The following is a 27,265-nucleotide window of genomic DNA, read 5'->3' as shown; positions in this document are numbered from 1 at the left end:
TTATTTGCATGAAATATCTTTTTCCATCCCTTTACTTTCAGTCTGTGTATGTCTTTGGGTTTGAAATGAGTCTTTTGTAGGTAGCATATAGATGGGTCTTGTTTTTTTATCCATTTAGTGACTCTGTGTCTTTTGATTGGTGCATTCAGACCATTTACATTTAGGGTGATTATTGATAGGTAAGTACTTATTGCCATTGCATGCTTTAGATCGGTGGTTACCAATGGTTCAAGGGTAACCTCCTTACTATCTAACAGTCTAACTTAACTCACTTAGTATGCTATTACAAACACAATAAATGTTCTTTTTCTTTTTCCTCCTTTTTCTTCCTCTTCCATTCTTTATATATTAGGTGTCATATTCTGTACTCTTTGTCTATTCCTTGACTGACTTTGGGCGTAGTTGATTTGATTTTGCATTTGCTTAGTAATTAATTGTTCTACTTTGTTTACTGAGGTTTTATTTTTTCTGATGACAGCTATTTAGCCTTAGGAACATTTCCATCTATAGCAGTCCCTCCAAAATACACTGTAGAGATGGTCTGTGAGAGGTAAATTCTCTCAGCTTTTGCTTATCTGGAAATTGTCTATTCCCTGCTTCAAATTTAAATGATAATTGTGCCGGGTAGAGTTTTCTTGGTTCAAGGCCCTTCTGCTTCATTGCATTAAATATAGCATGCCACTCCCTTCTGGCCTTTAAGGTTTCTGTTGAGAAGTCTGATGATAGCCTGATGGGTTTTCCTTTGTATGTGCTCTTTTTTCTCTTTCTGGCTGCTTTTAATAGTCTGTCCTTATCCTTGATCTTTGCCATTTTAATGATTATATGTCTTGGCATTGTCTTCCTTGGGTCCCTTGTATTGAGAGGTCTGTGTACTTCCATGGCCTGAGAGACTATCTCATTTCCCAGATTGGGGAATTTTTCAGCAATTACCTCCTCAAAGATACTTTCTATCCCTTTTTCTCTCTCTTCTTCTGTTACCCCTATAATGAGAATATTATTCCATTTGTATTGGTCACACAGTTCTCTCAATATTCTTTCATTCCTAGAGATCTTTTTTTCTCTCTGTGCCTCAGCTTCTTTGTATTCCTGTTCTCTAATTTCTGTTTCATGTACTGTCTCCTCTACTTCATCTAGTCTGATTTTAAATCCTTCCATTTTGTGTTTCATTTGAGATACTGAGTTCTTCAACATTTGTATCTCATTCCTGAATTCCTCGCCTAGTTCGTTAATATTTTTTTGTAGCTCCATGAGCATGTTTATTATTTTTATTTTGAAATCTCTTTCAGGAAGATTGATGAGTTCAGTTTCACTTGGGCGTCTTTCTGGTGTTTGTGGGATTTTGTTTTGAACCAGATTCCTTTGACATTTCATATTTGTAGGTGGTGCCCTCTAGTGCCCAGAGGCTCTACTCTCTGGAGCTGCTCAGTCCCTGGAGTGATGGGGGCTGTCGCAGGCAAGCAGCACTGGTGCCTGTCAAGAGGAAAGATCCCTTTCATGCTTCCTGGCTGCGGTGCCTGCCTCCACTTCCAGGGCCCATGGGCCGAGAGAACAGCGAGAAGCCTGTATGCTTCACACTTGTAGTGGCCATAGGTGGGGCTGCTCTTTATCTGGCTTGGTGCAATGGCAGGGGAGGCTGGTTTGTGAGCTGGTGCCAGCCAGGAGGAGGGTGCAACAGGGTGCATATCGCAATGGGGGGCCTCATAGCTGCATAGCCGTCCAGGGGGATGGAGCGCCAGAAGCTCCTGAAAGTTCCCAACTGGCTGGGCAGAGTGTATCCGGACAGTTTTGTTCACCTGTCCTTTCTCCTGAGCAGCAAGCTCTGTGCAATCTTGCTCCTTTATCAGCCCTCTAGCTGTTAGGAAGTCTCTCAGACTGCCCACCTTTCTTTTATCCCAGAGCAGCCAGATGTAGATACGTGTCTTTCAGAAACTGCTGGAATCTCAGTCTCTCACAGTATTCTGCCTGTCTTAGCTTTCCAACCCCACTAATCTGCAGAGAACCACATAATGTATGTTCATGCTCCCCGAGCAGATCTCCAGGGCTGGGCATTCAGTAGTCATAGGCTTCTACCCCCTCCCTGCTCCATTTTTCTTCCTTCCTCCAGTGAGCTGGGGTGTGGGAAGGGCTTGGGACCCTCCACATCACGGCTTTGGTACTTTACCCTTTTCCTTGAGGTCTGCTCTGTTCCCCAGGTGTAGACAGTCTGCTGCAGTCTTCTTTCCTGTTGCTCTTACAGGATTAGATGTATTTGCTATATTTGCAAGTCATATGTGGTTTTGGGAGGGGTTTTCTGTCTCACCTCTCATGCCGCCATCTTTTGTTCAACACTCATTCTTTTTTAAGTTGCTACAGCTTTTACCTTATACAGACTCAGGCTGATTAGTCATCATCTTAACACCCACTTAGACACTTAGAGAAAATTCTACCAACTAGAGTCGCTTAACTCCTCTTATTCTGTGTTAAGACATCAGCTGAAGTCCTGGGAGAGAACTTGTGGTCCCCAGGAACAGGGTTTAGCTGGAGGTGTGTGTGGGAGATGCTTATGTAGCAATGGAAGGGGGAGGCTTTTTGTTCTGTTTCTGGTGGCTGTATTCAGGTTTTGTTTGGCGTGCCCTCTGAGCAGTCTGTCCTCAGGTCATGGGGCAGTGAATAGCAGCTGCTCAGAACTGTAGTAGCAGGAAAGGAGCAAGGAGCCCAGGTGGTCTGAGCTGGCCTGGGCCAGGGAGGCTGAGTCCTGGCCTCTGTTCACCTCCTTGCAATGACCAGGTATATGGAGTCTGCTCCTCCCTGTGATTTCTCATCCTCTTTGTGGTTTCTGCATCAAATAGCTAGAGAAGTGGCCTCAGCATTGTACAGAATCTTTAGTGGGGAGAGGGTGTCCTCAGTGCTGAGCTTCCCAAAGCCCACAGGGCCATCAAGGTAGAGGCAAGTGGCATAGTGTTTCCCATGACTGCCTGATGGCTTTTGCTCATCAGCAGAAGCCGAGCCCAGAGAGCCCCTTGGTCACTGATTTGTTTTTCCTCTCAGAGTTTCTGCTGGACCTCACTCTCCAGCGAGACAGAGGTGCCCCTGCAGGGTAGGCACACTGTCACAGGCTCATGTTCTGGCTGTTGCTGCTGACATCCTGTACAGTTCCCCTGGGGCTTGGACCCAGGGGCTACACTGTGGCCCCTAGAGAGGCCAGAGGCCAGATCAGTGAAGGGTAAAGAGCAGGAAACTCAAAGAGGGGAACTTGCTGTGTAGATGGCCTTTGGGTTGTCAGCAGTCTGTCCAGCAGAGTCCTTACTGTGTATGAGTGGTGAGGACCAGAGGACCCTCTGATGGCCTTCTCCCAATGCCCTGTGGCTGTGAGAGTGGTTTCCCAGCCTGAAGGTGTCCTGAAAACCAGGGTGTGGGGGCTGGGCCCTCTCCCTGGGATTTAGAGCATCCAGAATAGGATGGCTAAGGGTGGGGTCCCAGGTGCTGCTCGCTACAGACTTTTCTACCCAAGGTCTTGTCGGTTAGACTGGTTGGAGGGACCCTGTGGATGGGCTTATCCCACTGCAGTTAAACAGGAGTAAGCTCTACCTGAAAAGCAAAAGATTGCTAGGATGAATATTTCAGCTGTTACATTAAAAGAGGCAATTTCTTTCCTTTTTCCATCCACATCCATCTTTTCTCCTGGATGCTGAAGCAGGAGTGAGTTAGGGGGAATGGGGAGGCTCTGCTCGCCCTTTGACTCAGCTTGTGCTGGTGTAGGACAGGAGCACCCCCAGAGCATAGTCCCTAACCTGTTTTGGGTTCCACATCCCTCTGGGAATCTACTAAAAGCCATGGACCATCTTCTTAGAAACAGTGGCTGTGTGTACATTAAAGTAGATGTTTTCATGTGAGTGTGGGGTTTCATAAACTCCTCGCGTCTGCCATACATGCTTATTGAGAGCCCCTGCACCGGTATTTCTGGAACTTCAGGCAGGTGGGCACCTGTAAGCACCTTCTGACATGGCCCAGGTGGTGGGTGGGTGCCTGTGCAGTTGGGTGAGTTTGGGTTTCAGGAGGCCCTGGCAGTTCCGTTTGGCTTTATTGTCACAGTGAAGCATTGACAAGGGGCTGAAAAAAGGCGGTATATCTTTGCCATGCTGGAAATGGCCCTTCTCTCACCAGGAGGCATTTTGCAGCTCCATTTGGATGGGAGGGAACATTTCCTGAATGAAACCCTATGAAGTCTTAGGTGTCTGTCATTCTCCCATAATAGCTCTTTCCAAATAGGAGTTTCCAGAAATAACAAGCCTCACTAAGATCCTGTGTGTGACCAGCGGATGGGCTGAGTGCACAGCCTTGCTAAGAGGTTGTTTTCCTTTCCTATCTCAGACCTTCCCCTTCTCCAGCAACCCCTGCACCCCCACCCAGCCCCAACACACCCAGGTCATCATCTGCTCACTGGAGCTTGATGAAAGTGGGTAGAAGTCACAGCATCTTGTATCAAATCAGGGGACACAGGCTCTATCTGTTGACATGGAGGCAAGCAACCTCCCTACAGAGTTGGAGGCATAGAGGCTGGTCTGGTCTTGGTACTGGTTCTTGGCTCTCACACACTTTGAGTACCGTTTCCCAAACTGACTGTTCAAGGAGAAGGAATGGCACTTCTGTCCAGGCAGTGTGGCAGGTGGGGAGGGGTGAGCAGGGACCTGCCCCCTGCTTCCTGCTTCAGGTGTCTTCCTCAAAGGGAGCTGAGATTTAAGTCAGTTGTTCACAGGACAGAGGCTAGCTAAGCCCTTTATCCTGAAGGTCTTCACCCTGGGCTGTCTAGCAGGAGCGGTTTTCAAGGTGAGAAACAGAGCAACCCCGTGGCACAGAGAGAGCCCCGAGGCTTTGAGGCCCAGGGGCTTTGAGGTCTGAGCTGCAGAGGATGATCCCCATCTAACCACTTCCAAACCATTTAGACCAGGAAAAACCAAGCAGGTTGCAAATAGGTGTGGTTACCTGCTTATGAGATTGACAGTTTTAGTAGCTGCATGTATGTGAAAGTACCTACTTTGGACAGGACTGGAGACCTTATTGGTCAGAGAGACTTCCTGGAGGAGATGAGATTTAGTGGAAACACAAACATGTCTCTGATTTGAATAAGCCAACTAATTTTCTCAAATGTCCTCTTTTTTTGGTCCACAAAATAGCTTCGTAATAACCCCTTTCCCCCTACCTCACTCACTCACTATAGCTGACCAGATTAAGGTGTGGTATCACTGAAAAATCTTGGGGGGCTGGTGGGCTGCATTTTGGGGCCCATTGTAGATGTCAGGGGCATGGGGATGGCAGACCCCCAAGCAGTTGTCCTTACGCCTCCTGCAGTCCCATTCCAGGCACTTGGGTCTCTAGTCAGGGAGGCAGGCAGGTCCCCCATTTCCCCAGCTCCCTGTTTTCCTGGATAAAATGAGTTTTGCCTTCTCTCTTCTTTTCCTCAGTCCATAGTGGCCTTTCTGAAGGATCCGAAAGGGCCTCCACTGTGGGAGGAAGACCCTGGAGCCAAAGATGTTGTGCACATTGACAATGAAAAGGTAATTTCCTCCCCATTAATGCTATAGGTTCTGGAAGCTTCCCCAGTCAGGGTCCATGAGAAGAGCTGCCCAAGGAAATGAGAAATAGTATTCCCGGCCCAGCTGTGCCTTCCTCCATGGGACTGGGGTTGGGCTCTCTGACTTGATTCTCTTTCCCAGCTTCATGGCTGGACTGGCAGGAGATCACAGGCTGACTGCCCGTGTGCAGCTTCTGTAACTCACTGCCTTATTTCATGTATTTTAATGCGTTCAGATTTTCCTTACAACAATACTCATTTAAATGTCTTCTCCTTATTATGTAGTCCAGTTGTGGCTGGGATGGGCATTGTGGTTTTTGTTTTTTTAGAGTGGGTTTTGTTTTGTTTTGTTTTGTTTTGTTTTTTAAGAATAATCTGAGGTTTGGGTTGAATTTCCCTGAGATCTGAGGTTTGGTCAGGTCTCTGTAATTCTGAATCATTGTGTAACTGTGAACAAATTATTTACCCTCTTAAGCTTCAGTTTCTGGATTTGGCAGGAAGGGGGTTTGTGGGATGGAAGGGTGGTTCTGATTTATGGTCTCCATACAAAGCTGACCTTCTTTCAAAGTGTGCCCCACCTAACCTGCACGTGCAGCTTCACCCACGTGTAGCTGTGTTTGTGTGGCATAAGTGTGTGTACCTTATTTGCTTAGCTGTGCCTTTGTGTGGGGATGGGCACAAACACTGTTACATTCCAAATGATCTCTGAGGCAAGCCATGCTTTTTTGTAGATGGAAGGAGAATCTTCATTTTTATCTTGCTAACATTTTATGTTACCTTATTTTCCTCAGCCTCCTCTCCCTTTTCATTTAAAGTTATTGACTCTTGGTGCTTGTTAGTGATGCCATTTCTACTTTCTGGAGGAGGGATCATGTGTGATCTTTGTGGGCTAACCATGCAGGTCAGTGGTATTTTGAATTCAGGTGCTGGGAATCAGTGTTTCTCTAGGATGGAAAGTGCTGGTATCTTCAGCTAGAAGATAAAGCCTTTTTAAATAGCAGGTTTGGGACAAGGGAAGAGGGGCAAGTATCAGGAGCGGGTGGCACCTCTGCCTATAGCTATGACAGAAGATTTAGCCTCAACTGATGGTTGCTGCTGGGTAGATTTTGTGATAATACAGGTTTTTAGCCTCTCTGGAAAGTGATTGCCTGGAAATAATAAAAAGAAATATATATATTTTCATACCTGTGGGCAATCCTCTTGTGGTACTTTGTGCTATTTTCTCTCATGTAGAAATACAAGGTGAAGCTGCTTGGCTACTGGAATCCCCACATAACTAGAAGTTCCAAATTTAAGTTTGCATTGCTGATTCATATTTGTAAGCTTAGAATTCCAACTTATCGAAGGTTATTAAACATCTTTGAATGTAATATAGTATTTGTTATTACTCAGGGCATGAGACCAAATTGCTGCAGGCTCACATCAATGTTTTCTTCTCAGATTTTTTACCAGGTTTTATCTGCAGGGACTCCAGAAGATTCATTTTCAAAGTGTTTGCATTCTCCACCCCTAGTCAGGGTCAAAGATCTTGGTTAGTAATTCTGCCTTAAAACGAGTGCACTAACCCTCTAGTTATATAGGTTTATTACAAAATGTTTTAAATTCCCACAAAATCTTTGTAATCTTTTTTATCGAACTGAAAAATTATAAGTACTACATATCCATAATAGAAATTTAGAAAGAAGAAAAAAAAATCACCCTAACCTTTCTCATCGAAAGATACCCAGAGCTGGTATTTGCTGTAGCCTCCCAGGCTTTCACCATAATGCACACATAAATAATTTACCTTACTGAAGTGTCATTACATTTTAGATGCTGTTTTGTAACTTGCTGTCCCCCTGCTCCCCACTTAGTGTAACATACACATCTTGTCATGACATTAAATATTCCTCTCAGCATCTTTCATGATACAGGAGATCCACTGCAGGATGTACCGTCCGTCATCCGTTTATCTAATGCCTTGCTGCTGCCAGGAAGCTGCGTTTTGAATCTACTCTTAGTTTCCTTACTATTCCAAAGAGAAAAACCTCTAATTTTCTTCTGTGGAAACTGGTTAGAGGAGCTTATTTTAATCAGAATTCACTCTGTCATGGTGCTTCTTTGCACTCCTTGATAGATTTGCTTTTTCCCAAACATCATTGTTGCTCATTGGAAGAAGAGTCTCCTAGTCTGCTTTACACTGGAGTCTCTCCATGAGCAGTGTTGTGACCATTTGTCTTTGTACATTTATTGTGTTTATTTAACAGATAATTATATATTGCCTAATAATGTGCCAGGCAGTGTTCTAAGCGTTTTGCAAATACAAATGATCTGTTTAACTTGTAACCTCCTGGGAGCGGGAGGCATGCCTTGTCCTTATGCCACTGGGTGCATAGCGGACTCCTGGGGACAGTCCTGGGGATGCGGGTGGTTGTGGTCCCAGGAGCCAGGGGAAGAGATTAGCATAGATTAACCCCGTGTTATTGGAACAAGCAGATCCCCATCTGGCCAAGTCGGGTAGGTGTGAAAACAAACCCCGGACAAAACCAGTCGATAGATCAGACAGATCATCTAGAAGAGTCAGCGTGGTCAGCAGCCTCATGGGACACAGATAACTCCTTGCGGTTCAGGTGGAGCTGAAGGTAAAACCGGTAGCCTGGCCAGAGGACTTTGTCCCACCAGGTGGCCTTGGGAAAGCCATTGTCTCGTTGGGGCCTCAGTTTCCCTATCTGTAATATGCAAGGTGGTCTAGAATAGATGGTCCTGAGGTTATTTCAGCTCCTGAGAAGCCATGACTGCACCAGCCGCCAGCCCCCAGGTCTGACGTTGGGATTTCTGCAGTTCTTGCATCACATTGCCCACCAGGTGGGGCCCTGGGGGGATGTTGTCCCAGTTTTTGTGCTGTTTGTAATCTATGATGTTTTCTTTTTGTACTTCAGGACTTCAGACGGCTCCTGAAGAAGGAAGAGAAGCCGCTCCTGATGATGTTTTATGCTCCTTGTGAGTGACTCTTCACCTTTGGGCCAGAGTTAATTGTACAGACCCCTGGCAGCTGGTGGTTGTGATGGGCGGACTGGGAACTAGCTCCAGGTCTCTCATTTAGAATGCCGAATCACATTGCTCACCCCATCTCTCCATCTGTGCCTCTTTCCCCTCATCTTTACCTTTTTACCTGGCTTTTCCCTTCCTTCCATACACGTCAGTGTTTTTCTCACTCGAATCGGCAGGCAACCTGCCCTCTTCACCCCGAGATCTCCCAGCAACAACACGGGTCTCTTTTCAGGTGCCTCTGCCTTCCCCTGCCTCCCGTGGGCCTGAAGCCTCCTCCCCCTGGGGGAGCCACACCTGGGTCTTGGTGCACCCTCTGAGGGGTTAATGGTGCTCATCCAGAGGCTGGCCGGCCTTCAGGCAGCTGCTTGTCCAGCTCTGGCTCCTGCACTGCTCTGCTGGTGCCACCTGGGAGGGCAGGGGGATGCGGGTTAGGGCCAGGGAGAAGGGGCCTGTATTGGGTTTAGTCCCTGGATGAGTTGAGGGGCTGTCAGAACAGCAGAAGGATCATTCAGATGACAACCAGAAGACCTGCGTTCTAATCCCATTTATGCCCCCAGCAAGCTGGGTGACCTTGGTCAAGTGCTTCACCTCTCTATACCTCAGTTTCTGTTTCTGTAAGAGAAGGGATTGGGTCAGAGCGGTAGCTTTCAAACTTTTTGACTGTGTTTCACTGTATTAAAAATATTTTACATTCCGACCCAGTACTGTATGAATTATATGCAGATAAGCTGAAACAAAGGTTTCAAAAAATCAAATTTGCTCTTACCACTTGCTACTTGCTCTTCGCTCTACTAAAGGTGGTGCATACTGATACTTTCTTTGCTATTGTTTTATTTAAAAGTTATTGGTTTTCTCACTATGTCCTAATTCTCTAATAAGGGTCAATTCTCCAATAAAGATTTGACCCTTATTACCCAAAACCATGGCTGGCTGCCTGTTTTTTAAGTTAATTTTGTTGGAACACAGCCACATCTGTTTATTTACCTGTTTTCTGTGGCTGCTTACAAGCTACAGCAGAGTTGAGTAGTTGACAGTATGTCCCACGAAGCCTCAAATATTCCTTGTCTGGGCCACTCCTGCCATCTCATGGGTCCCATCCCACCGATAGAAAACCCCTGGCTTAGACCCTGGGTAAGCCCTGGAGCTGCAGCTCCGACCCTGTGACTTGATGTGCCCTGCAGGAAGCCCAAGGCCTAAGGGCTGGAGAGAGGGGCTGTGCGTGGTGGGAGGTGAGTGTGTTGTGGCTCAGATGGGTGTCAGGGTGTCATAGGCTGTGGCACCAGGGTTCTGTTTAATCCTGAAAGCTTACCTCCATCCTGTGTCCTGAGAAACTCTCTATCCTGGTGACCATGACTCCCTGGCTCGATGCCCTTCTGTGGGGTCCTGGTGGTTCTGCCTGACTTGGGCCTGTAGCCTGTTCAACAGCATCTTCCCCAGCCCACGTTGACTGCTGGCTGTTCCCTCACTGGCCTCCCCTGAGACACCTCGCTGGCCCAAGGGTGTGCCTGCCTATCCTACTTCTTGTTAGGTCTGATTCTGCCCAGAATGTTCTGTACCTTAACCCTGGGTCATTCTCTTTAGTAATGTTCACAGGTTGGTTTCATCCCTTTTGTTTCTCCTTTGAGGGGTCTTATTAACTGCACAGCTGTAAATTGCTTTAGGAGCTGTGGGGCCTGCACAGGCCCTTGAGGACAGGGCCTCCTTTGGTCTCTCTTAGGACCCTTCAACACATAGGTTAAATGAGATTAAAATGGTGTGTCAGAACACAGTAGGATCACAGGGCAGGATCTGGTATAACCATGACACTAGTTAATTGCTTACAAAGAGTGGCTCACTAGCAGTTTGCACTTGAATGTGTGTGCCCTTCCTGCCCCCCACGCCCAGGCTATTTGGCAGTGTGCCCATCCTACTTATCACATCACAGGAGGCAGAGATGTGAGCATAGTTATTATTCTTATATAATTGAAAGCTGGGGTAGGAGAAGTTAGGTTTCTTGTAGGTGTCAGACCATTCAGCAGTGGGGGGGCCGTGGGAGGAACTACTAAGTCCACACTAGCGGTGGAGGGGTTGGGTTGGCTGGGCCTGGGTCCCATGTACCCCAAGGACTCTTGTTGTTTTTAATGACATAAACTTGTGCTTTTACTATACCAGTCCAATCAAACCTTCATGGCCTCAAAATTTAGCTTATTCCTGGGAAACACTAATTTCCCACCTGGGAGACCTTTTAGAACCTTTTGATCTTTTGATCACATTTGGGGTGAATGAACCCGAAGGCAGTGGGAGCCTTTAGTTGTGACAAGAAATCTGGGTCCCTAGAATCTACTGTCTATTTAGTAAATGCTTGTTGACTGAATTAATGAAAAATAGAAGGGCTGATTGCTCTAACTTTTGGGGTTTGAGACTGACAGTTAGTCTTATCTCTTCCCCTGCCTCCCAGTTGAGTCAGCCTAAAGATAGGGTCATATAGGGATCGCAGTACCAGCTCTAATTTTGGTAAACCAAATCTGGGGACTGGCTTGGCCTGTGGCTTCCTATTACTCTATTATCACTTCTTTCCTCCAACAACTAATTCACCCAGAACTGCTGGCCTCCACCACAGGGACAGATGGCTATGTTACCACTTGTGTGGCGGACATGGCAGATAATGCTGCTGCAGGCTGCAGGCAGGCAGAGCTGGAAGAGAGAAGCCCCACCCATGGGGACAGGTAATAAATTAAGTTCCTAATGAATGTGGCCCAGTGGGTGTCAGATTCCCACCATCTCGTCAAGTCACCGAGTAAAGAATGGGTGAGCTGCAAGTGTCCCCTCACTCTTGTTTTCCTTCCTGGGGAGTGGAGTGACCCTGTGTCCCCTTGGACGTGTTTCCCCGTCACAGACCTGGAGACAGACTCAGGTGTCCTGTTGACTGAGCCTCCCTGCTGGGCATCAGGCGCTACCGCCTCCCAGGTGTTGGCTCCTCCCTGACTCTGCCGGCAGGGCAGGTGCTGTCTCCACAGGTGAGAGAGCTGAGGCTCAGGCCTCTCACGCAGGGTTACGCAGGCAGCAGGTGGTCAGGCAGAGATGCAGAGCTGGGTCTCGTTCTCCCCAGAGGCAGGCTCCCTCTTCAGTGCTCTGTGGCCTCCCAGTGTTCCTGCCACGTGCCATCACCTCCACGGGTGGTGGAGCTTGGGCATCTGGCGGGGTTGACACTGTTGTCCCTGTTTCCATTCTCTTCCCTGAATCCCCATGATGGGAACTGTGTCCCTGGCAGGTGACATACTCCCTCCGTCCTGACACTTGTGGGCGAGGGGCAGTCGCGGCAGCTGCTGGAGAGACGCGTCTTGTCTAAGGGCTGATGCCGTGGGGTCACACCACAGGCTGGCCTCACAGCAGAAGCGGCTCCTGCTCTCCCGAGTCTCCCCGAGTCTGAGCCTGAACTGACGGCGTGAGCGCATGCCCAAGCTGAATATGGTGGTGTGTGTGTTCCTCTGTCTGCTGAGCAGGGATTTGGGGGAGGGTCCATGGGCATTTGGGGAGGTTCATGTCAAAGTATCCTACATCATAATCTCATCCAGTAGATTTGGTGCTGGGCAGGTTCGGGTGGTCCCAGGGGAGTTTTGATCTGCTCACAATTCTCCAGCGTTTGTATCTGGCCTGAAGGGAGAGAGCACCTCTCCCATCTGTTTTATTCTGTCCACAGTCTGCCGAGGTGTTAGCTATATACACAGAGCTTGTTAGCTGGCTGCCATGCGGCCCTGTCCCCACTGTGCTGTGTTGAGATGAGTTCCAGCCTAATTCAGGGTTCTAGGCAGCTTTGGGGTCTGCAGCCTTCAGATGCATCTCAGAGCTGGTTTTGCAGCAGAGCAGCTATCAGAAAGAGTAACAGCCTGGCACATCAGAGTTCCTAGTGTCTGAAGAAACCCGTGCTCATGTTCTGTTGCGTCATTGCAGAAATGTGGCCCGTTCTGGTTGAAGGGAGGGGTGATTTTAAGTCAAGATCACTCTAGTAGTGGCTGTTTGGGATCTAGTTATCTTGGCCCTGAGTCCCCAGGGCTTGTTGGGGGGAGCATCACAGAATCCTCTGACGTCAGAGCTATAAGGGGCTGAGGTGATCTAGTCCAACCGTCCTCATTGACCAGAAGGAGCCACAGCCCAGACTGAGAAGGTGCCCTGTCCAGGGCCATCCAGGGAGTCAGGGGAAGGTGAGCACTCGGGTATGCCAATCCTGGCCCCGTACTCTTCCCACGGAACCAGGGCCAGCACCTTTCCCACTGTCGCCAGTCACTGTGTGATTATCCCTGTTGATGAAAGAAAAGCAGCAGGAACATCCTAGAAGTTACTGTATCTGGGCTTGCATGTTTTCTTCCTAATGGCATTCGATGCAAGTTCATTTGCGGCCCTGACCAGGCAGAAGGAAGGCTTTTAGCTGTGCATGAAAAGGGTGCTTTCCTGACACCTCGTCCGGTTCCCTGAGTCCCTGTTGAACTCGTTACAGCTCTGAATCATCTAGTGCTCCCAGCTGGGTCAGTTCCACATTATCGAGTGACTGCTCGCCTGTGTCGTGTTTAATGCCGTGGAGATGGGAAGCTCTTTGGGGGCCAGGGCTCTGCCTCCAGTTCTGGAAGTTCCCAGGGCAGGACAGTCCTGTGTTCTGGAGGCTGGATAAGTGTTTGTTGGTAGTGGTCAGCCTGAGGGAAGGGACAACGGAGTGCCGGGGTCCTGCACCCACTGTAACCAAGTTTGGTTTTTCTCTTGCCTGGACTAGGGTGCAGCATGTGCAAGAGGATAATGCCGCATTTCCAGAAGGCTGCAACCCAGCTGCGAGGCCGCTGCGTAAGTGACGCCCACTGGCCAGGCAGGGCTGCCGGCTCCGGCTTCCCCCTCTCACCTTGGGAGCTGGTGGGAAGAGGGGTTTGGGGAGAAGACAGGTTTTGCAGTTGTGAGGAGGACTTATCCTATTGCTGCTAGCCTGCTGTGGCCGAGGCCTGTCCTTGGTGAATGCTGAGAACTCCACAGAGTTGCTGGTACCAGGAGAGCTTGGCACCTGTCAGAGGCCAGTGGAAATAGCTAGGAAACCAGCAGAAAGCACATGTGATACTGGAGCCAGGGGCCAACCGCAGACTGGTTCAGGGGTCCGGAATTACTGGGACTGGGCCCAAAGTGGGCTGAGGCTTCCAATGCTGGGGAGCCCGGTGGCAAACAAAGAGGCACGGTGACTAGTGGTGGGCCTGAGTCACAAGTGGGTTCGTGGGGCAGTTTCCTGCCCAGGGTTGCCACGGTCCTGTGGTTCCTGTGGGGCAGGAGGGCTGATGGAAACCACAGAAGAAGGAGGCGGTGCAAAGGGCGAGCGGGAGACCTGAGCACCAGGCGGGCTATGCAGGTGAGTGAGCAGCTGGTACTGCGGAGCAGATGGGACAGGCTGTCTCAAGGATGCCCACCTGTTGGGGACAGGATGGGAAGAGGAGCCGCTGAGGAGACAGGCCTTCGGAGGAGCAGGAGCAAGCAGGAGGGTGCAGTGAGGGTGGAGGTGCTGAGCTCGGACCTCCCCTGGGGCCAAGGGTCTCTCACCCAGGGGCTGGTGGTCCTGGGCTCCCCCCACCCTGCCAGGCCTGCCTCTTCTGAGTCATCTGTCTGTCCATTTTTGCATGACCTTGCCCCACAGAGGTGTCAGAGGTTTTGATTGGTTGGTTTTTGGTTTGGCTTTTTTGTGTGTGTGTGACAACAGAGAAAAAACTGGTAGCTCCTCTGGGGAGCGTGTAAAAATCCATACACCTTTCTTGAAAGGTCATCGGGAGGAGCCGCCTCAGTGGGGCTGGCCAGAGTCCCATTAAGGGAGTTCTGAAGCCTTACAACTGCATCATGGTCTTTATAGATCAAATTAAGTTGGTGATTAGTTCAAAGTCAATCTAAAAAGTTTGAATGGCAGCACCTGGGCATGGCGACAGCCCTGCTAGCCAGCTGCAAGGTCGGCTTGCAGAGACCCAGTGCTTTCTCTTCTGACCTCATTCTGGGTCCTGCTTCTTTCTCATTAACGAATTTTTAGCAACTTGCCTAGAGACGTTTGGCCTTGGGGCACACATACATCACTGGGGAAGTCTCACTCCACATTTTGGGGCCTCAGTAGACCCCGTATTTTAAGATTACTTTGCCTGGAGAAAAGACTTAATTACCCACAGTTCTCCCTCCCTGCATCCACAAACTGCTCAGCTCAACTTTCAAACTGTGCTGCCTTGGAAGGTAAAAGCTCCAGCCCCAATCTGGTCACGAACTACCCTGCCAGCCCCATCAAAGCAGGTGAGCTCTTGGTGCCAGTGTACCTTCTGGAAGTTTCTGCAAGTTTCTTAGCCAGTGCTGCATGTACCAAACTCCATATCCCTCCTGTGCTTCCACAGAGCTTGTCCCTGCCATGCACGGCCTAGTCCATCCACCTTCACTCACCAGTGGATACTAACTATAATAGTATATTTCTCACTGCTTGAGTGCAGGGGCTCTGTTTGGGTCACATCTGTCTCAGCACAGAACCCAAGGCCAAGCTCATAATAGGAACCCAGTACATGCTGATAAATGAATGAATGGAGTGTGTGACCTACCACTCCTGAGTCTACTTTATTTTAAGCCCTATACTTACACTAAAAATGATGTTCCCCTTTTTGAAGGAAGCATCAAGTTATTAAGGACAAAGTAGGGGGGACATTTGTGGGACCAGGGGCCTTCCTTCCCCTCGGGTCCTGGACTCACACTAGGCTCTTTTGTAAGGTTAGCCCTGAAGATTACTTGTGTTAAGGGTAGCTGCTTCCAAAACAAGGGATTAAAAATAGTGCCTACTTCTCCTGCCTGGGCCCAGGTCAAGAAATATAAAAGGTGACTCTCCCAGTTCCTTAGGCAGCATTATGGAAAGTCAGAGGTATCGTCTGGGTGGTGTTAGTTACTTGGCCTAGCACATCCATTGTGTGAACTCAACTGTTCTCTCTATATTTTCTTGCTTGGTTTCTATTGTTGCTGTAGTTATGGTTGCCCTTAGTTTCTTAAGAAAGTACCTTCTGAAAAGTTCCCATCCTCTCCCAGCTCCAGGAGGGTAAGGGTCTTGGCCATCAGGGACACCGCTTGCTGCAGGCAGCCTCTGGAGACCTGGGCTCATGGCAACCTTTGCCATTTTCCAAACTCAGATGTGCCTCTTTTTTGCTCTCTGTGATGTCTGGTGAATCATCGGCATCTGTCCCTTCTGCTCCTGCTGATTGACATCCTCATCAGCAGCTGTTGCTGCTCCCTGTCTCAGAGTAGCTGTCAGAATGAGCCCAGCCCCATCTTCCTCCTCTTTCTAGCTTTGCCTGTTTTTGGCGTTTGCACTGAGTTGTTTCCTAGCCTTAGCCGTGATGCACCATTGGGTGTAAACACCAGGACATGCGTCGATTGCAGTGACAGATTTATGCAGATCAGACACTGGTGCTGGCTGTCACTAACCAGCTGGGAGATCTTGGGCAAAGAGCCTTGGATCCTCCGTTTCCTTATCTCTAAAATGGGATGGTTATGCCAACCCTGCCCACCTTACTGAGTTGTTGTGAAGGGCGAAGGGGTTCATGTGTGCAGATGGCTCTAGAGCCTCCAGACACTTCACAGTTACAGATGCCTGGCCACCCTGCCCCTAGCTCTGTGCTTACTGTTTTCTCCCACTCACTAAATGGGGGTGCCCCAGTGTTCTGCTTTCTACCCCCTCTTTGTTTTTATTAACACATTGGAACAAGGGACTGGCACTGTGCTTTCCTTGTCTCTTCCTGGTCTGTCCCTTGGTGGTTTTATCTCCATCCATAATGTCAACAAAATGTAGCTCCATGGAGCCTGAGTCCTAAGCTCCACTACCATGTGCAGAGAGCTCAGACTGTCTCTTCCTGGGAGAATGAAAACCCTAGATCCTAGCAGGTATACAAGTAAGGGCTTTGTAAGAAAGAAGAGTTCAAGAATGAGATAAGGGACCATTGGGCTTTTGAGTGTGGAGGTAGGCTTTAGCCTGTATTCAGTGGAATTGAAAAATTTTGTGCAGGGAAGTGATGTAATGAAGAAAAGGATGTGGAAGATTAATCTTCTGGTTGAATGTGCACCGACACCAGGGAGATCAATTAGAAAAAAGGGCTTTAAAGCAGACAATTATTACCGGAACAGGCTGCTGAATCAGTCTAGGGAAATGAACAGAATATTTTTAGAGAGTTCAAGGGCTTCTAGTAAGTTCTATTCCAGACTTAGTCTCTCTGTATTCCTTGCAGCATCCCAAAAATAGGTTGGGGACAAAAATCAGTGGTTGAAGCAAGCATTTATTGTGTGCCTGCTGTATATCAGGCATTATGCTAGGTACTAAAAACACTTGGAAAGACGTGTTTGATGCCCCTCATAATGGATCTGCCAAAGGCATCCCCAGGAAGATTTGGTAGGAATTAGAGAACTTAATAATTACTGAGCACTAGTTTGGCGCTAAAACCTCTGACCTGCCCACATTTCCAAACAAGGAGCCGCAGTGAGGGTGAGTGACTTGCTCATGGTCACACGACGACTCAGTAGAAACAGTCCTCTAAATCAAGTGTGTTTTCCCTAAAGCTGTTGTTTTCCTTTTCCTCTTCCTATGTGTCCTTATGTATTGTTCAACAAAATTCAGCTTCCTGGGTTTCTTCTCTGCTTCTGTAACTGCTACTGGCCTTTTTGAATGAACTTTCCCCTCTGCTCTACACTGCCTGCTTTGTGGAACAGCCTTCCTATGTCTGGTTACTCTACATATTCTTGTGAGAACAGATTCAAAGTCCTCTTCCCAGGTGCCTGACCCTGCCCTAGAAAGAAGGTTCCTGCTGCAGAAAAGGAGTTTTAGGGGACTCTGTTTGGGGTTGTCCTTAGCATTTAGAATTGTCATCAGTACACACAGCTACTAAAATTCTCTCTTGTATGTGTAGACCCCTGCATCCAGAACTAGTTCAGACGTTGGAGATGATGGTCAAATCAGTTTGTAGGTGATGGTCACAAATAGGAGGTAAGAGTAGGGGAGGCCTAGCAGGGTCTGGAGGGATGAGAGTCAGGCCAGTGGATTGCCACGCCATCCACACGCTGCCCTCGGCTCTGTAAGAGCTGTGAGGCCTGAGAATATCATGCGGCCCGGGTGGGCCGGCCGAGGGTGGGCTACCAAGCATCAGGGAGGGGTGAGGATGCTGCGGCGCGGCCGAGTGGTGATTCTGTAACTTGGGAGAAGAGTATAACCTAGCTGACATGGGCCGAGAAAAGGCACAGTGTGGACTTGGGTGGCTGTAGTCCTACTCTGGGACCTGTTTGAACTTGGTAGCAAGGCTAGGTTTCTTCCTCAACCCTCAGAACTTTGCTTTTTACTCTGGGATGGTTCTGCCTACAGGGCAGCCTGTCTTCCAGAGCTCTTGGTCTTCATGCCCAGCTGGCTTTGCTTGCCAGCCTCGCTCCCCTGCTGCTCCAGGCTGCTCGTCAGTATGAGAGGCTTTGTCTTGTTCATCTGTTCCTGGTGGGACAGCGGGACAGGCAGCATGTGGACAAAGTAAGAGTGTCTGTGGGGCAAAGGGTGGACAGGTCTGTTCTCCCTTTGCTCCTAGGTGCTGGCCGGGATGAATGTCTACCCCTCAGAATTTGAAAACATCAAGGAAGAGTACAATGTGCGTGGCTACCCCACCATCTGCTATTTCGAGTAAGTCCCCCGCTTCACCTCTGATGCTCGCTCCCCTCCATGATGGTGTTTGCTTCCCTGGCTCAGCAACCTTCTCTCTCCACATTTCACAGGAAAGGACGGTTTCTGTTCCAGTATGAAAACTATGGGTCCACAGCTGAGGACATTGTGGAGTGGCTGAAGAAGTAAGTGGGGCGTTCGCACTGGTGGGGTGTGTGTGTGACCACATTTCATTTTTTTCTCCCTTACTGTCTGTCTGATGGGTAGAGGTTATTTTTCAACCAGGACGTCAGGTTCGAGAGAAGCTTCCACTGCAGGTCTCTCTGAAAGTAGATTGTCAGTTGAACACTTATTTCAAACATAACCCTGTATTAGGTGCCATGAATCTACTAAGAAACACTCTGGTGCCCTAGGTTGCAGAGCACTTTGCCAGTCACCATGCACTCCCCAGATGCTGCTTTGTGGCAACTTGTGATCCCTCTTCTGTAATGAGATCAGATCCTCATAACACAAACCACCCTCTGACCTGGAGCCCCCACATGCAGGCAGGTGACTTTAGCATGACGAGCTGCCCCTGGCTAGAGTGTTGGCTGGAGTCTGTCTGCCACCCACCTCCCTACTCTCCTGGAAGCCACGCCAGGCCCTCCCAGCTGGGCGTGCACCCTGCCTGCCCTCACTTTGGCACTCAGCAGTCACGGCCAGTGTGTGGTTGTTTGGGCACAGCTCTTGGAATAATCACAGCTAACATTTTTGGGCTCGACTTTGTGGCTGGCACTGTTCTAAGCACTTAGTGTGGATTCTTAGGTAAACCTCAGAACAGCCCTGTAAGGAAGTTATTACTATTACACTTGTTTTGTGAATGAGGCAGCTGAGCCCTGTGGTGAGGTAGCTTGTTGAAGCCCCGGCAGCCGACAAGTAGCAGGGCCGGGCCAGCTCCAGCTCCCCACGGCCCAGTTCCACTCCCTGGAGCCCACTCCGAGCTCCTTCCCCGAGCTGCCAGAATGCTGCATGTTTATCAGCATCATTACCTGAGGGGCACAGAATTAATTAATTAGTCATCCAAAGATGTAGAAGTTGAAAACGTGTATTTTCAGAATGAGACAGGAGCATGAATTTTGTACCAAAAACAAAAGCAAAAACAAAAAAACCCAAGAAACAAACTGTCAGATTCTAAAGATTGAAACTCTCAGTCTTCGGTTCTGTCGGTTCCTGGGCACCCAGGAGATAAATCACAGTGACAGCACCGTGTTTGCATAGTGTTCTTTATTTCCTGGGAGCATTTTCACACCTCTTCCCATCTACTACCCCGCTTCCAGCCCCTGCCCGGGAAGGCATTGTCTTAAGCCAGGGCCTTCTCTTCCCTGTTTTCCTTTTTCAGTTGATAAGAAGCCTGTCCTTTCCTCCAACCAGACACCACTCGCTCTGCTTTGGGGGAAGGTTTCAACAAATAGCAATCTCATTTGTCACAAGAGCATAAAATTTATCTGTCTCCCTCCTTCCTTCTCTAACCTTTTCTGGTTTCAAAATACACACTCATATCTTCTTAGAAGGATAAGGTTTGTTTGTTTTAAAAGTGTTCAGAGTTGCTTGCTAACCCTCGCCAGGAGGAGCATATTGGTGGAGTTTCTGAGACAGGTCGTTATCTCCCCTCAGCTCTTCCACGAGACTCTGTCCTGCCCCCCCACCCCAGGGCCGCCTCTGATCCCTGTCCTGGGCTGGTGCCTCCCCACTTTGCAGCCCCACCTTCCTCCCTCTCCTCACTCCCCATAGGAACGAAGGAAACCTTATTAGCAGTTTCTGGTCCATCCTTGGTCTGCAGGCTGAGAGGTTTGGTGCGGTGACTCTGGGTCTCTCTGGGCAGCGCCTCCTCAGACAGCTGTGATCACTGTGTTGAGGCACACAAAGACATGACTACAGCCCACCCCAGGTGGCAGGGGGCAGGAAGGCCACCTCCACGAGGACCCCGGGGAGCCACCTTATCTCACACCCCCAGTAAGAGCCAATGATGTTGCTGTGCTGCCAACTGCCTTAATTTAAAAAAAATCTGTTCTGGTTTTAAGGCTATTCAAGCCATATATGTTACTATAGAAAAACTTAAAAAAATAGTTAAGCAAAAAGACAAGTTCCCCACCCCCCTACCTGAAGATAATATGTTCTGATGTTTTGGTGAATCTCCTTCCACATGACCCCAGATACCCAGCTCTGTGTGTGGTTTTCCCCTGGGCCAGGTGTTTTAAGTCTTCACTGGTTTTCCTCCCAATTCTGGGGGTAGCAGTGATCCCACCTTTCCTGCTTCCCTGAGCCTCTTCGTGGGACGCTCACTCTTTATGTGCGGCCAAGTGTAGAAGGATGAGACTGGATCCTGTGTCTGACTTTGGCAGGTGGGGACTGTGGGAGACCAGGTGGGGAGTGCCTGGTGTGCATGGTGGCGGGGGCCTCTGGCCCAGATGTGTCCATCGTGGCACATGTGCCCTCCTTTGCCAATGGCTGCATTTCTCATTCCCGCTCTGCAGGTTTCATGCTGCTGAGATGGGCTTGGCAGGCAGAAGGTGCATAAGCAGGTATCCATTTGACCTACTAGCCATTTCTGCCTATGCACTTTTATTCTGGCCTCAAGTGAACTGAAAACAGTCACAGAGCTCCTTTGCTTGTGCACTTGCTGCGTCTTCTAGCCCATTGCGCGTGTTCCTGCTGCAGACAAGGGTCTTCTTGGTCCTGGAAAGCCTGAGTTACAGGATTGGACAGCAATGTAAAAGTCAGTGAATCTGCCCTAGCAGTTCCCCTTTTCATGTCAGCATTTCCTCTAGAATAGATGTAGTTTACCTCAATCCTGCTTAAACTCTTCAGAGAATAGGGTGTAAACGGATTTTGAGGTCGCCCACTCATGTGTGAATGATTTCTGTGATTTAAGTCATGATATCCAGGAACATTTGGGTGGTATTTTATAGATTTACAAAGTACCTCACATCCATTTCTGTCTAGATGTACCTGAGAAGTAGAAGAAAGGCCTGCAAATGTACTGTTGTAGAGATGTCTTACATCGTTGGTTGCCTGAGACCCTAGAGCTGGGAGTGGAGAAAACAGGACTCAAACCCAGGTCTTCTGACTCCCAGCATGTGTCTCTTTTCCCTCTCAGCTGTAGATAGAAGGTTCTTACTTTTGCTGAGCTCAAGTTTCTTTCCCTGGAGCTCGTCAGTTTTGGTTCTCTTTGGGGCCATGGAAAATGAGTCTGATCTCTTCTCCCTGGTGGTGTCTGAAATGTCTGAGGATAGCTCTTGTGTCCCTGCACCTTCTCTGCTCTAGGTTAAACAGCTCCTTTTCCTTTAACTGTCCTGTTCTCATCCCATCTTTTACTCAGAAAGGTGCTGGGTAACTGCAGTGTGTTAGGGGCAGGAGGTAGAAGTAAAAGGGAGTCCAGTCTTCAAGGATACAGACAGTAAAAAGCATAATTCAGCAGCAGCACTCGGCCTGACTTCCCCCTGCTTCCCCCAGATCCCTCTCTTTCCAGTGGGCCCTTTTACCACTCAGCCCAGCTCTGCAGTCCTCTCCAGAAAGTACACTTCCTGTTGTCCACTGGGTAGGAGAGCAGTGCTCCGCCACCCCAGCTACTAGAGTGATGGGCAGGGTCTGAAGGCCTAGCTGCTCAAGCTCTCAGTGTGCCCCCTGTTCCCTGCCCCAGGCTGCAGCCCTGCCCCGAGGGGTGGAGCTCTGCATCCCCGCTCTGTGTCCCCCAGAGCCTCGGCACAGCAACGTGCTCTGTGGCCCCTGCCCCCCACCGCCCCTCACCATACTGCAGGGTTCTGCCCGTTGTTTGTCCAAGTCGGTTTTCTAGCTTCTAAAATTGTACTGACCTGTTTTTCTCTCTTGTTGTCTTTTTTCTTGCTCCCTTTGCTCCTTTGGGTTCATATTTTTTTTTTTCAACTCTTGTGCTATTATTTTAGGGCTTTTGGGGTGTATTCTCCTGAGTTTAACTAGAAGTTTCTCACGTGCTTTTGTATGCTTACACTGCTGTGAAGTCATGCTTCTCCAGTCTGTGTGTATGCTCACGCTGGGTTTTAAAAAACTATTTTAATTTTTGAATAATTCCATTCACTAATTAAAATAATTTTTAAAAGATAGTTTTCAACTGTCACTTCCATCTGTTCTTTCTGTCCTATTCTCCCTCCCACCCCTAGAGGTTAACAACCTTGATTAGTTTATGGAGATACAAGCAAATGAATAAGCATTTTTCCCTCTCTCTATCTTATGTAAAAGTTAGCACATTATGAACTGTTCTGTGTGTCTCGGCAGTCTGTCCCCATCAGTGCCTAGAAAGCTTCCTTATTCTTCACGCTGCTCAGCCCTCTGTTATGTGCACGGACTGCAGTTGTGTGCGCGGACTACCTGCAGACACTGGGTGGTTTCTGGTATTTGTTGATGACACATCGTCTACAACAAACACCTTTGAATGTAGATAATTTGCATGTATGCAGGTGTATTGGAAAGATAAATTCCCTGACGTGGAGTTGGTGCTGTTTTTGAGGAATTGTTTTGAGCCCAAGGTTAGGAAACTAGGTTTCTGGGTGTTGGTCTGGGACCACTGTCTGGCTGGTGACTCATTCCAAAGCCTGACTTGGCCACCATCCCTACCTGACACTGGATGTACATGGCCTGAGGGTGGTTGGTCCTCTCCCTCATTCTTCCCATTGCCGGGGACCAGAGTGGCTAAGGCCACCAGTGGGGCCTAGTCAGAAGCACCAGAGAGGGCTGCTGAAGGTGACATCAAACCCAGGCTCTGCCACGGGGTGGGAGTGGCAGGTTCCCCTCTGTTGGCTACGTGTGGGGGTGGCGAATCCCATTGTGTTGACCACATTGCTCTCGTGAATTCTCAGGCTGGGTGCTAGAACTTGCCACTTTTTTTCTACTTTAGGCTGTCAGAGGCAGGAAACTGTGGTTGTCTTTTCACATTTGTCATCTTAAAAGGTTTTTCAAATCAGCAATTAAGACACTCTGGCAAAGGTACTGTGGCACTAGAGCACAGGGAGTTTAAGTCACCAGCAGTCTTGTCTTCAGCTTTGGAGCAAAAGAGGGCATTCTGCGAGCTGGGATGTGGCTGTCAGCGTGGTTCTCCCAGGTGGGGGCAGGCTCCAGGAAGGTTAGGCTGAGTCCTGAGATTTTGCAGAGAGTAGGTGGTACAAATGGGATTTGGACGGACCCCCAAGCCCAGCTCCAGCTCCAGCACTGCCTCTGCAAGAACCGGATAACTTGGTTCCTGGTCTCTAGGAAGGATTAGTGACATAGCGTAGACTCTGTCATAGGTAGGGTGTCCCTAGCCTTGTTCCCTTAGCCTGACTCTTCCTCGTCATGAGTGTGCTCCCAGGCCAGTCAGTGAATGCCCCGCCCGCTCCTGTGGCGGCCTCTCCTCCCAGCCCCTTCCTCAGCCCAGATTTGGATTTGGTCTATCTCAGGCACCTGGCCTCTCTCTGGCCTCCTCGTCCCCACGCACCCACCCCATCCCCCTATTCTCCCCTCTCCCTGCTGCCTGCCCTGTGGGGCACCACTAAACACAACAGTAAGCTTTTCCAAGGGTCATTCTTGGCTGTTGCTATTTATTCATGCCAGTTTGCTGAAAGTTTGAAAGTACTTGAGAAGCTACTAAACCCCTAGATTCCTGGGAGGTAGTGAGATTTCTTGAGCTGACTAGCAAGCTCTAGCTAAAAGCCACTGCGTGTAATAGGACATCCACTAAGCACTTCTGGGGTTTTGAGGGGAGGTCAAAGGTCTGCAAGGCCAGACCACTCACCCCTCTGCTCCTTCACCAGGGGGTTTTCTGGTGAGCCCCAAAGCAGGCCATGCCGAGCCAGCTGGGGGCTTTGTGCCAGGGGGCTGGATTTTTTAAGGGCTGCTAAGGCCCCGGGCTTGCTCTGAGCTCTGCCTGTTTTTGGTCTTCCAGTCCACAGCCGCCACAGCCCCAGGTCCCTGAGACTCCCTGGGCAGATGAGGGTGGCTCCGTTTATCACCTGACCGATGAAGACTTTGACCAGTTTGTGAAGGAACACTCCTCTGTCCTCGTCATGTTCCATGCCCCATGTGAGTGGACCCTCGCTCCTCCCGTCACAGCCCTCTTTCCCTCAGTGTAGGATGGGCGCTGCTCTGGAATGGGAGTCCAGGGAGCTCTTCTTGTTGGAAGCCTCCTCTGTGCCAGGGATACACTGGTGCCAGGCAAAGCTCCCCAGCCTCACAGTGCACACAGCTCACCCTGCATCCCCAGGGGAACAGCACTGAAATCCTGGTCAGGCCACATGTGTCCCTTGACTCAACCTGGTGGACCTGAGTGGCTTCCTCCAAGCCAGCATGAATCGGGAGATGCAATCAGATTTCCCAGAATGGGAGGCCTGAGAACTGGAAGGGTCCTTGGATATTATCTAGAATGGGAGTCACCCCTCATATTACAGGTGTGCAAACAGAGGCCCAAGAGGGCCTGCTGCCTAAAAGCTGAGAGGACATGGTAAGGCCAGGGTTGGAGCCGCAGACCCCCCAGTGTCTAGAATGCCTGCTTTGCTTCACCTGGTGTCAGCCACAGTCTGAAGCAACCACAGTGGAACTAGGAAGGAAACTGAATGCTGTGAAGTACATTTGCAGTAATGGCTGGAGGGCCTATAGCTCAGGACTTAATCTAGGCCAGTATCCTCCCCATTCCCATGTAGAATGAAAAACTGATTGTAATTCACTTCCAAAAGAGAGGAGGCTGCTACCCCTGGAAATGTGAGCAAGGATGTGTGAGAGCAAGGGGATGACGGCCAGGGCACAGAGTTCCAGGGAGCAGCTCCTGGGAAAGCGAGTGTCCCAGTGGGGGGAAGAGGCAGGTCCCCAGCACCTGAGATGCGGTGTGTGTATGTGGGGTGCTCTTCTCTCATAGCTTCTTGCCAGCTCTTTGGTCCAGTAATGGCAGGTATGATAATTTGGAGGAGGAAAAAAAAGCAAGAAATAACTACAGATTATGTCAATTGTCAAGTCCATAGAGGCATATTTGGTGTCGAGAATGCATTACTAATTGTCTTAGTCATAGGGACCCTTGTGACATTTGTGCGTCATCCTATGGTGATGACGTGACTTCTTGCAGGGGCATTTCTTCTCATCTAACCCACAGAGCCACAAAACGAATATGCTCAGCCCCATTTTACAGATGAGGAGACTGTCCTACAGAGAAATGGCAGAAATTGTTCACTGTTCCTTGAGTCCTATATGGTTGACCCCACCCTTCCCTCCCCCTGCAGCATCAAATGGGCTTAATTAGTTGGGAATTGTTCATAAATGGACCACAACTGGGGTGCCCCAGCTCCTTTCTCATAAGTGCCAAATTCTTAAGAGAATCCAAAGGAAAAGTATTCCCTATGGCCTTTTGTCTTCTGAATTTCTAGCAAATGGACAGAAAAGAAAAAAAAGGATTCTCAGAGAGCCTCCTGAATAAGGACATTGACAGGGCTTTAGGAGCATGTCCTCCTGGTTTTGCGGGGGCCTTAGTGAAGCATCCCTGCAGTGGGAAGTCCCTGAAGGGCTGCCCGCCAAACAGCCCTGCAGCATCCTCCCAGCAGGAATGCACTCCTACCAGCCCCAGAGCTGCTGATGGAAACAGTTTTGCAGGAAGTTATGTTGCATCTAGAGCTGAAATCACCCTGTCCCAGCAGTAAAGGCAGATACTGGCTGGCTGGCTATTTCAGTTCTGCCACGGGAACTTCCCCTCTGTGTGTTGTTCTTTCCGGACTGCATCAAGAGAGCCACCCAGCTGCTGGAATCGTGCAGACTGATTTGTGTAGTGGTTTGTGGTTTATGCATCTCAGCATGAAGAATATGTATGCCCTTTGGTGGATCATGTCAGTTAATCAAAAACAACATGTACCAGATAGGTTGGGATTGTTAAATAATAGTTTATTAAGCCCTTTCTTTTTAAAAACCCTAGTTGCAAACTAGACATTATTTTGTCTGTGTTCTTTTATTATTCTTTGGCTTGGAGCAGTCCACTGTAGTAGCTGATGCTGGCAGGGTCTGGGGCCCAGAGCCCTGGCTGTAGGGTCCTTCCCTTCCCCCTGCTTTCATTACACATCCTCTTCCTCTCTGAGCCAGGAGGATCTCAGTCATTACTCCCTCCACCCAGAACCTAAGTCACCTATGGGCATAGAGTAGGGCTTAATGAAGGAGAAAATAAATGAAGTTGTTTAGAGCTTGGAGAATGAGAACTAGAAACCAGAAGGCAGCTTTTGTTTTCCCCATTAGTCATAATTATTAAGATATGTTATGAATACCACCGTGCTCTCATTTCAAACTTAGCAAATGGAAACATCTAAGGCTTCTATTGGTGGGGTCTCCCTGTTAGGGACTCTGTTCTGGTGTCTGCCAGCCCCTGGCTCTACATATGTGTGGCTGTGTGGGTTTAGTTCTGCTGGGCTGGTAGAGTGAGAAGAATTGGGGCAAGAGCTTGGGGTGAAGCTTCTGCTGCACTGCCTGTAAAGTTCCCATCAGATGGGATGGCTCTGCATTAAATAATCTCTGCACCATCCTTTGTCTAGAAGTGCAATCTGTAGCCTGGGAAGGGTGGACGGCATATGGGTTAGAATTTGGAGCCCAGGAGGGCTGAACTGAGAAGCAGAGAGCTCTTAGCTGCTTAGTGGTGCATCTCATGCCCTACAGTGACCAGGCAGCCGCTTGCTCCATGTTTGAGGGACCCAGAGCAAAGAATACCTCTCAGGAGGCTGAGGCAGGTCATGCTGTCTCAGCTTTCTCAAGTGCATAGAAGGTGAATTCTGCAAATGTGGGTATTAAAGGGATCAATCCTAGACCAATTAAGGAGTAGTTTAGAAACAGACCGTTTTGGAGACGTGGACCATAGATTCTCCCAAGGATTGCCAGATGGGCTTGGTTGGTTCCGGGAGAGGATTACTAGGGTGATATGTTAGCTTGTCTTTCTTTTATCAAAAGTGTGAGTCCTTGTCTTCCTGACTGCTAGGGGGAAAACCCAGTGGGATAGGGTCACTCCGAGGGGAAAAACATCCCCTTGGTGCTTT

General features: G+C 49.1%; 1 protein-coding gene across 1 annotated transcript in view; it reads left to right on the top strand.

The window, feature by feature from the left end:
- PDIA5 (protein disulfide isomerase family A member 5) overlaps positions 1–27,265 on the top strand; it is an 88,006-nt gene that overhangs the window by 38,916 nt on the left and 21,825 nt on the right. Inside the window, exons 6-11 of the mRNA XM_017671811.3 lie at positions 5,442–5,534; positions 8,470–8,530; positions 13,326–13,393; positions 18,154–18,245; positions 18,338–18,409; positions 24,157–24,293. Of these exons, the coding sequence (XP_017527300.2) occupies positions 5,442–5,534; positions 8,470–8,530; positions 13,326–13,393; positions 18,154–18,245; positions 18,338–18,409; positions 24,157–24,293 (523 nt within the window). The remainder of the gene's footprint in view (positions 1–5,441; positions 5,535–8,469; positions 8,531–13,325; positions 13,394–18,153; positions 18,246–18,337; positions 18,410–24,156; positions 24,294–27,265) is intronic.

The sequence above is a fragment of the Manis javanica genome, chromosome 3 (assembly GCF_040802235.1).
Source record: "Manis javanica isolate MJ-LG chromosome 3, MJ_LKY, whole genome shotgun sequence".
In the NCBI taxonomy this organism is placed as follows: Eukaryota; Metazoa; Chordata; class Mammalia; order Pholidota; family Manidae; genus Manis; species Manis javanica.
The sequence above is the reverse complement of the archived record's forward strand: the minus strand, read 5'-3'. Positions and strand labels throughout refer to the sequence as shown.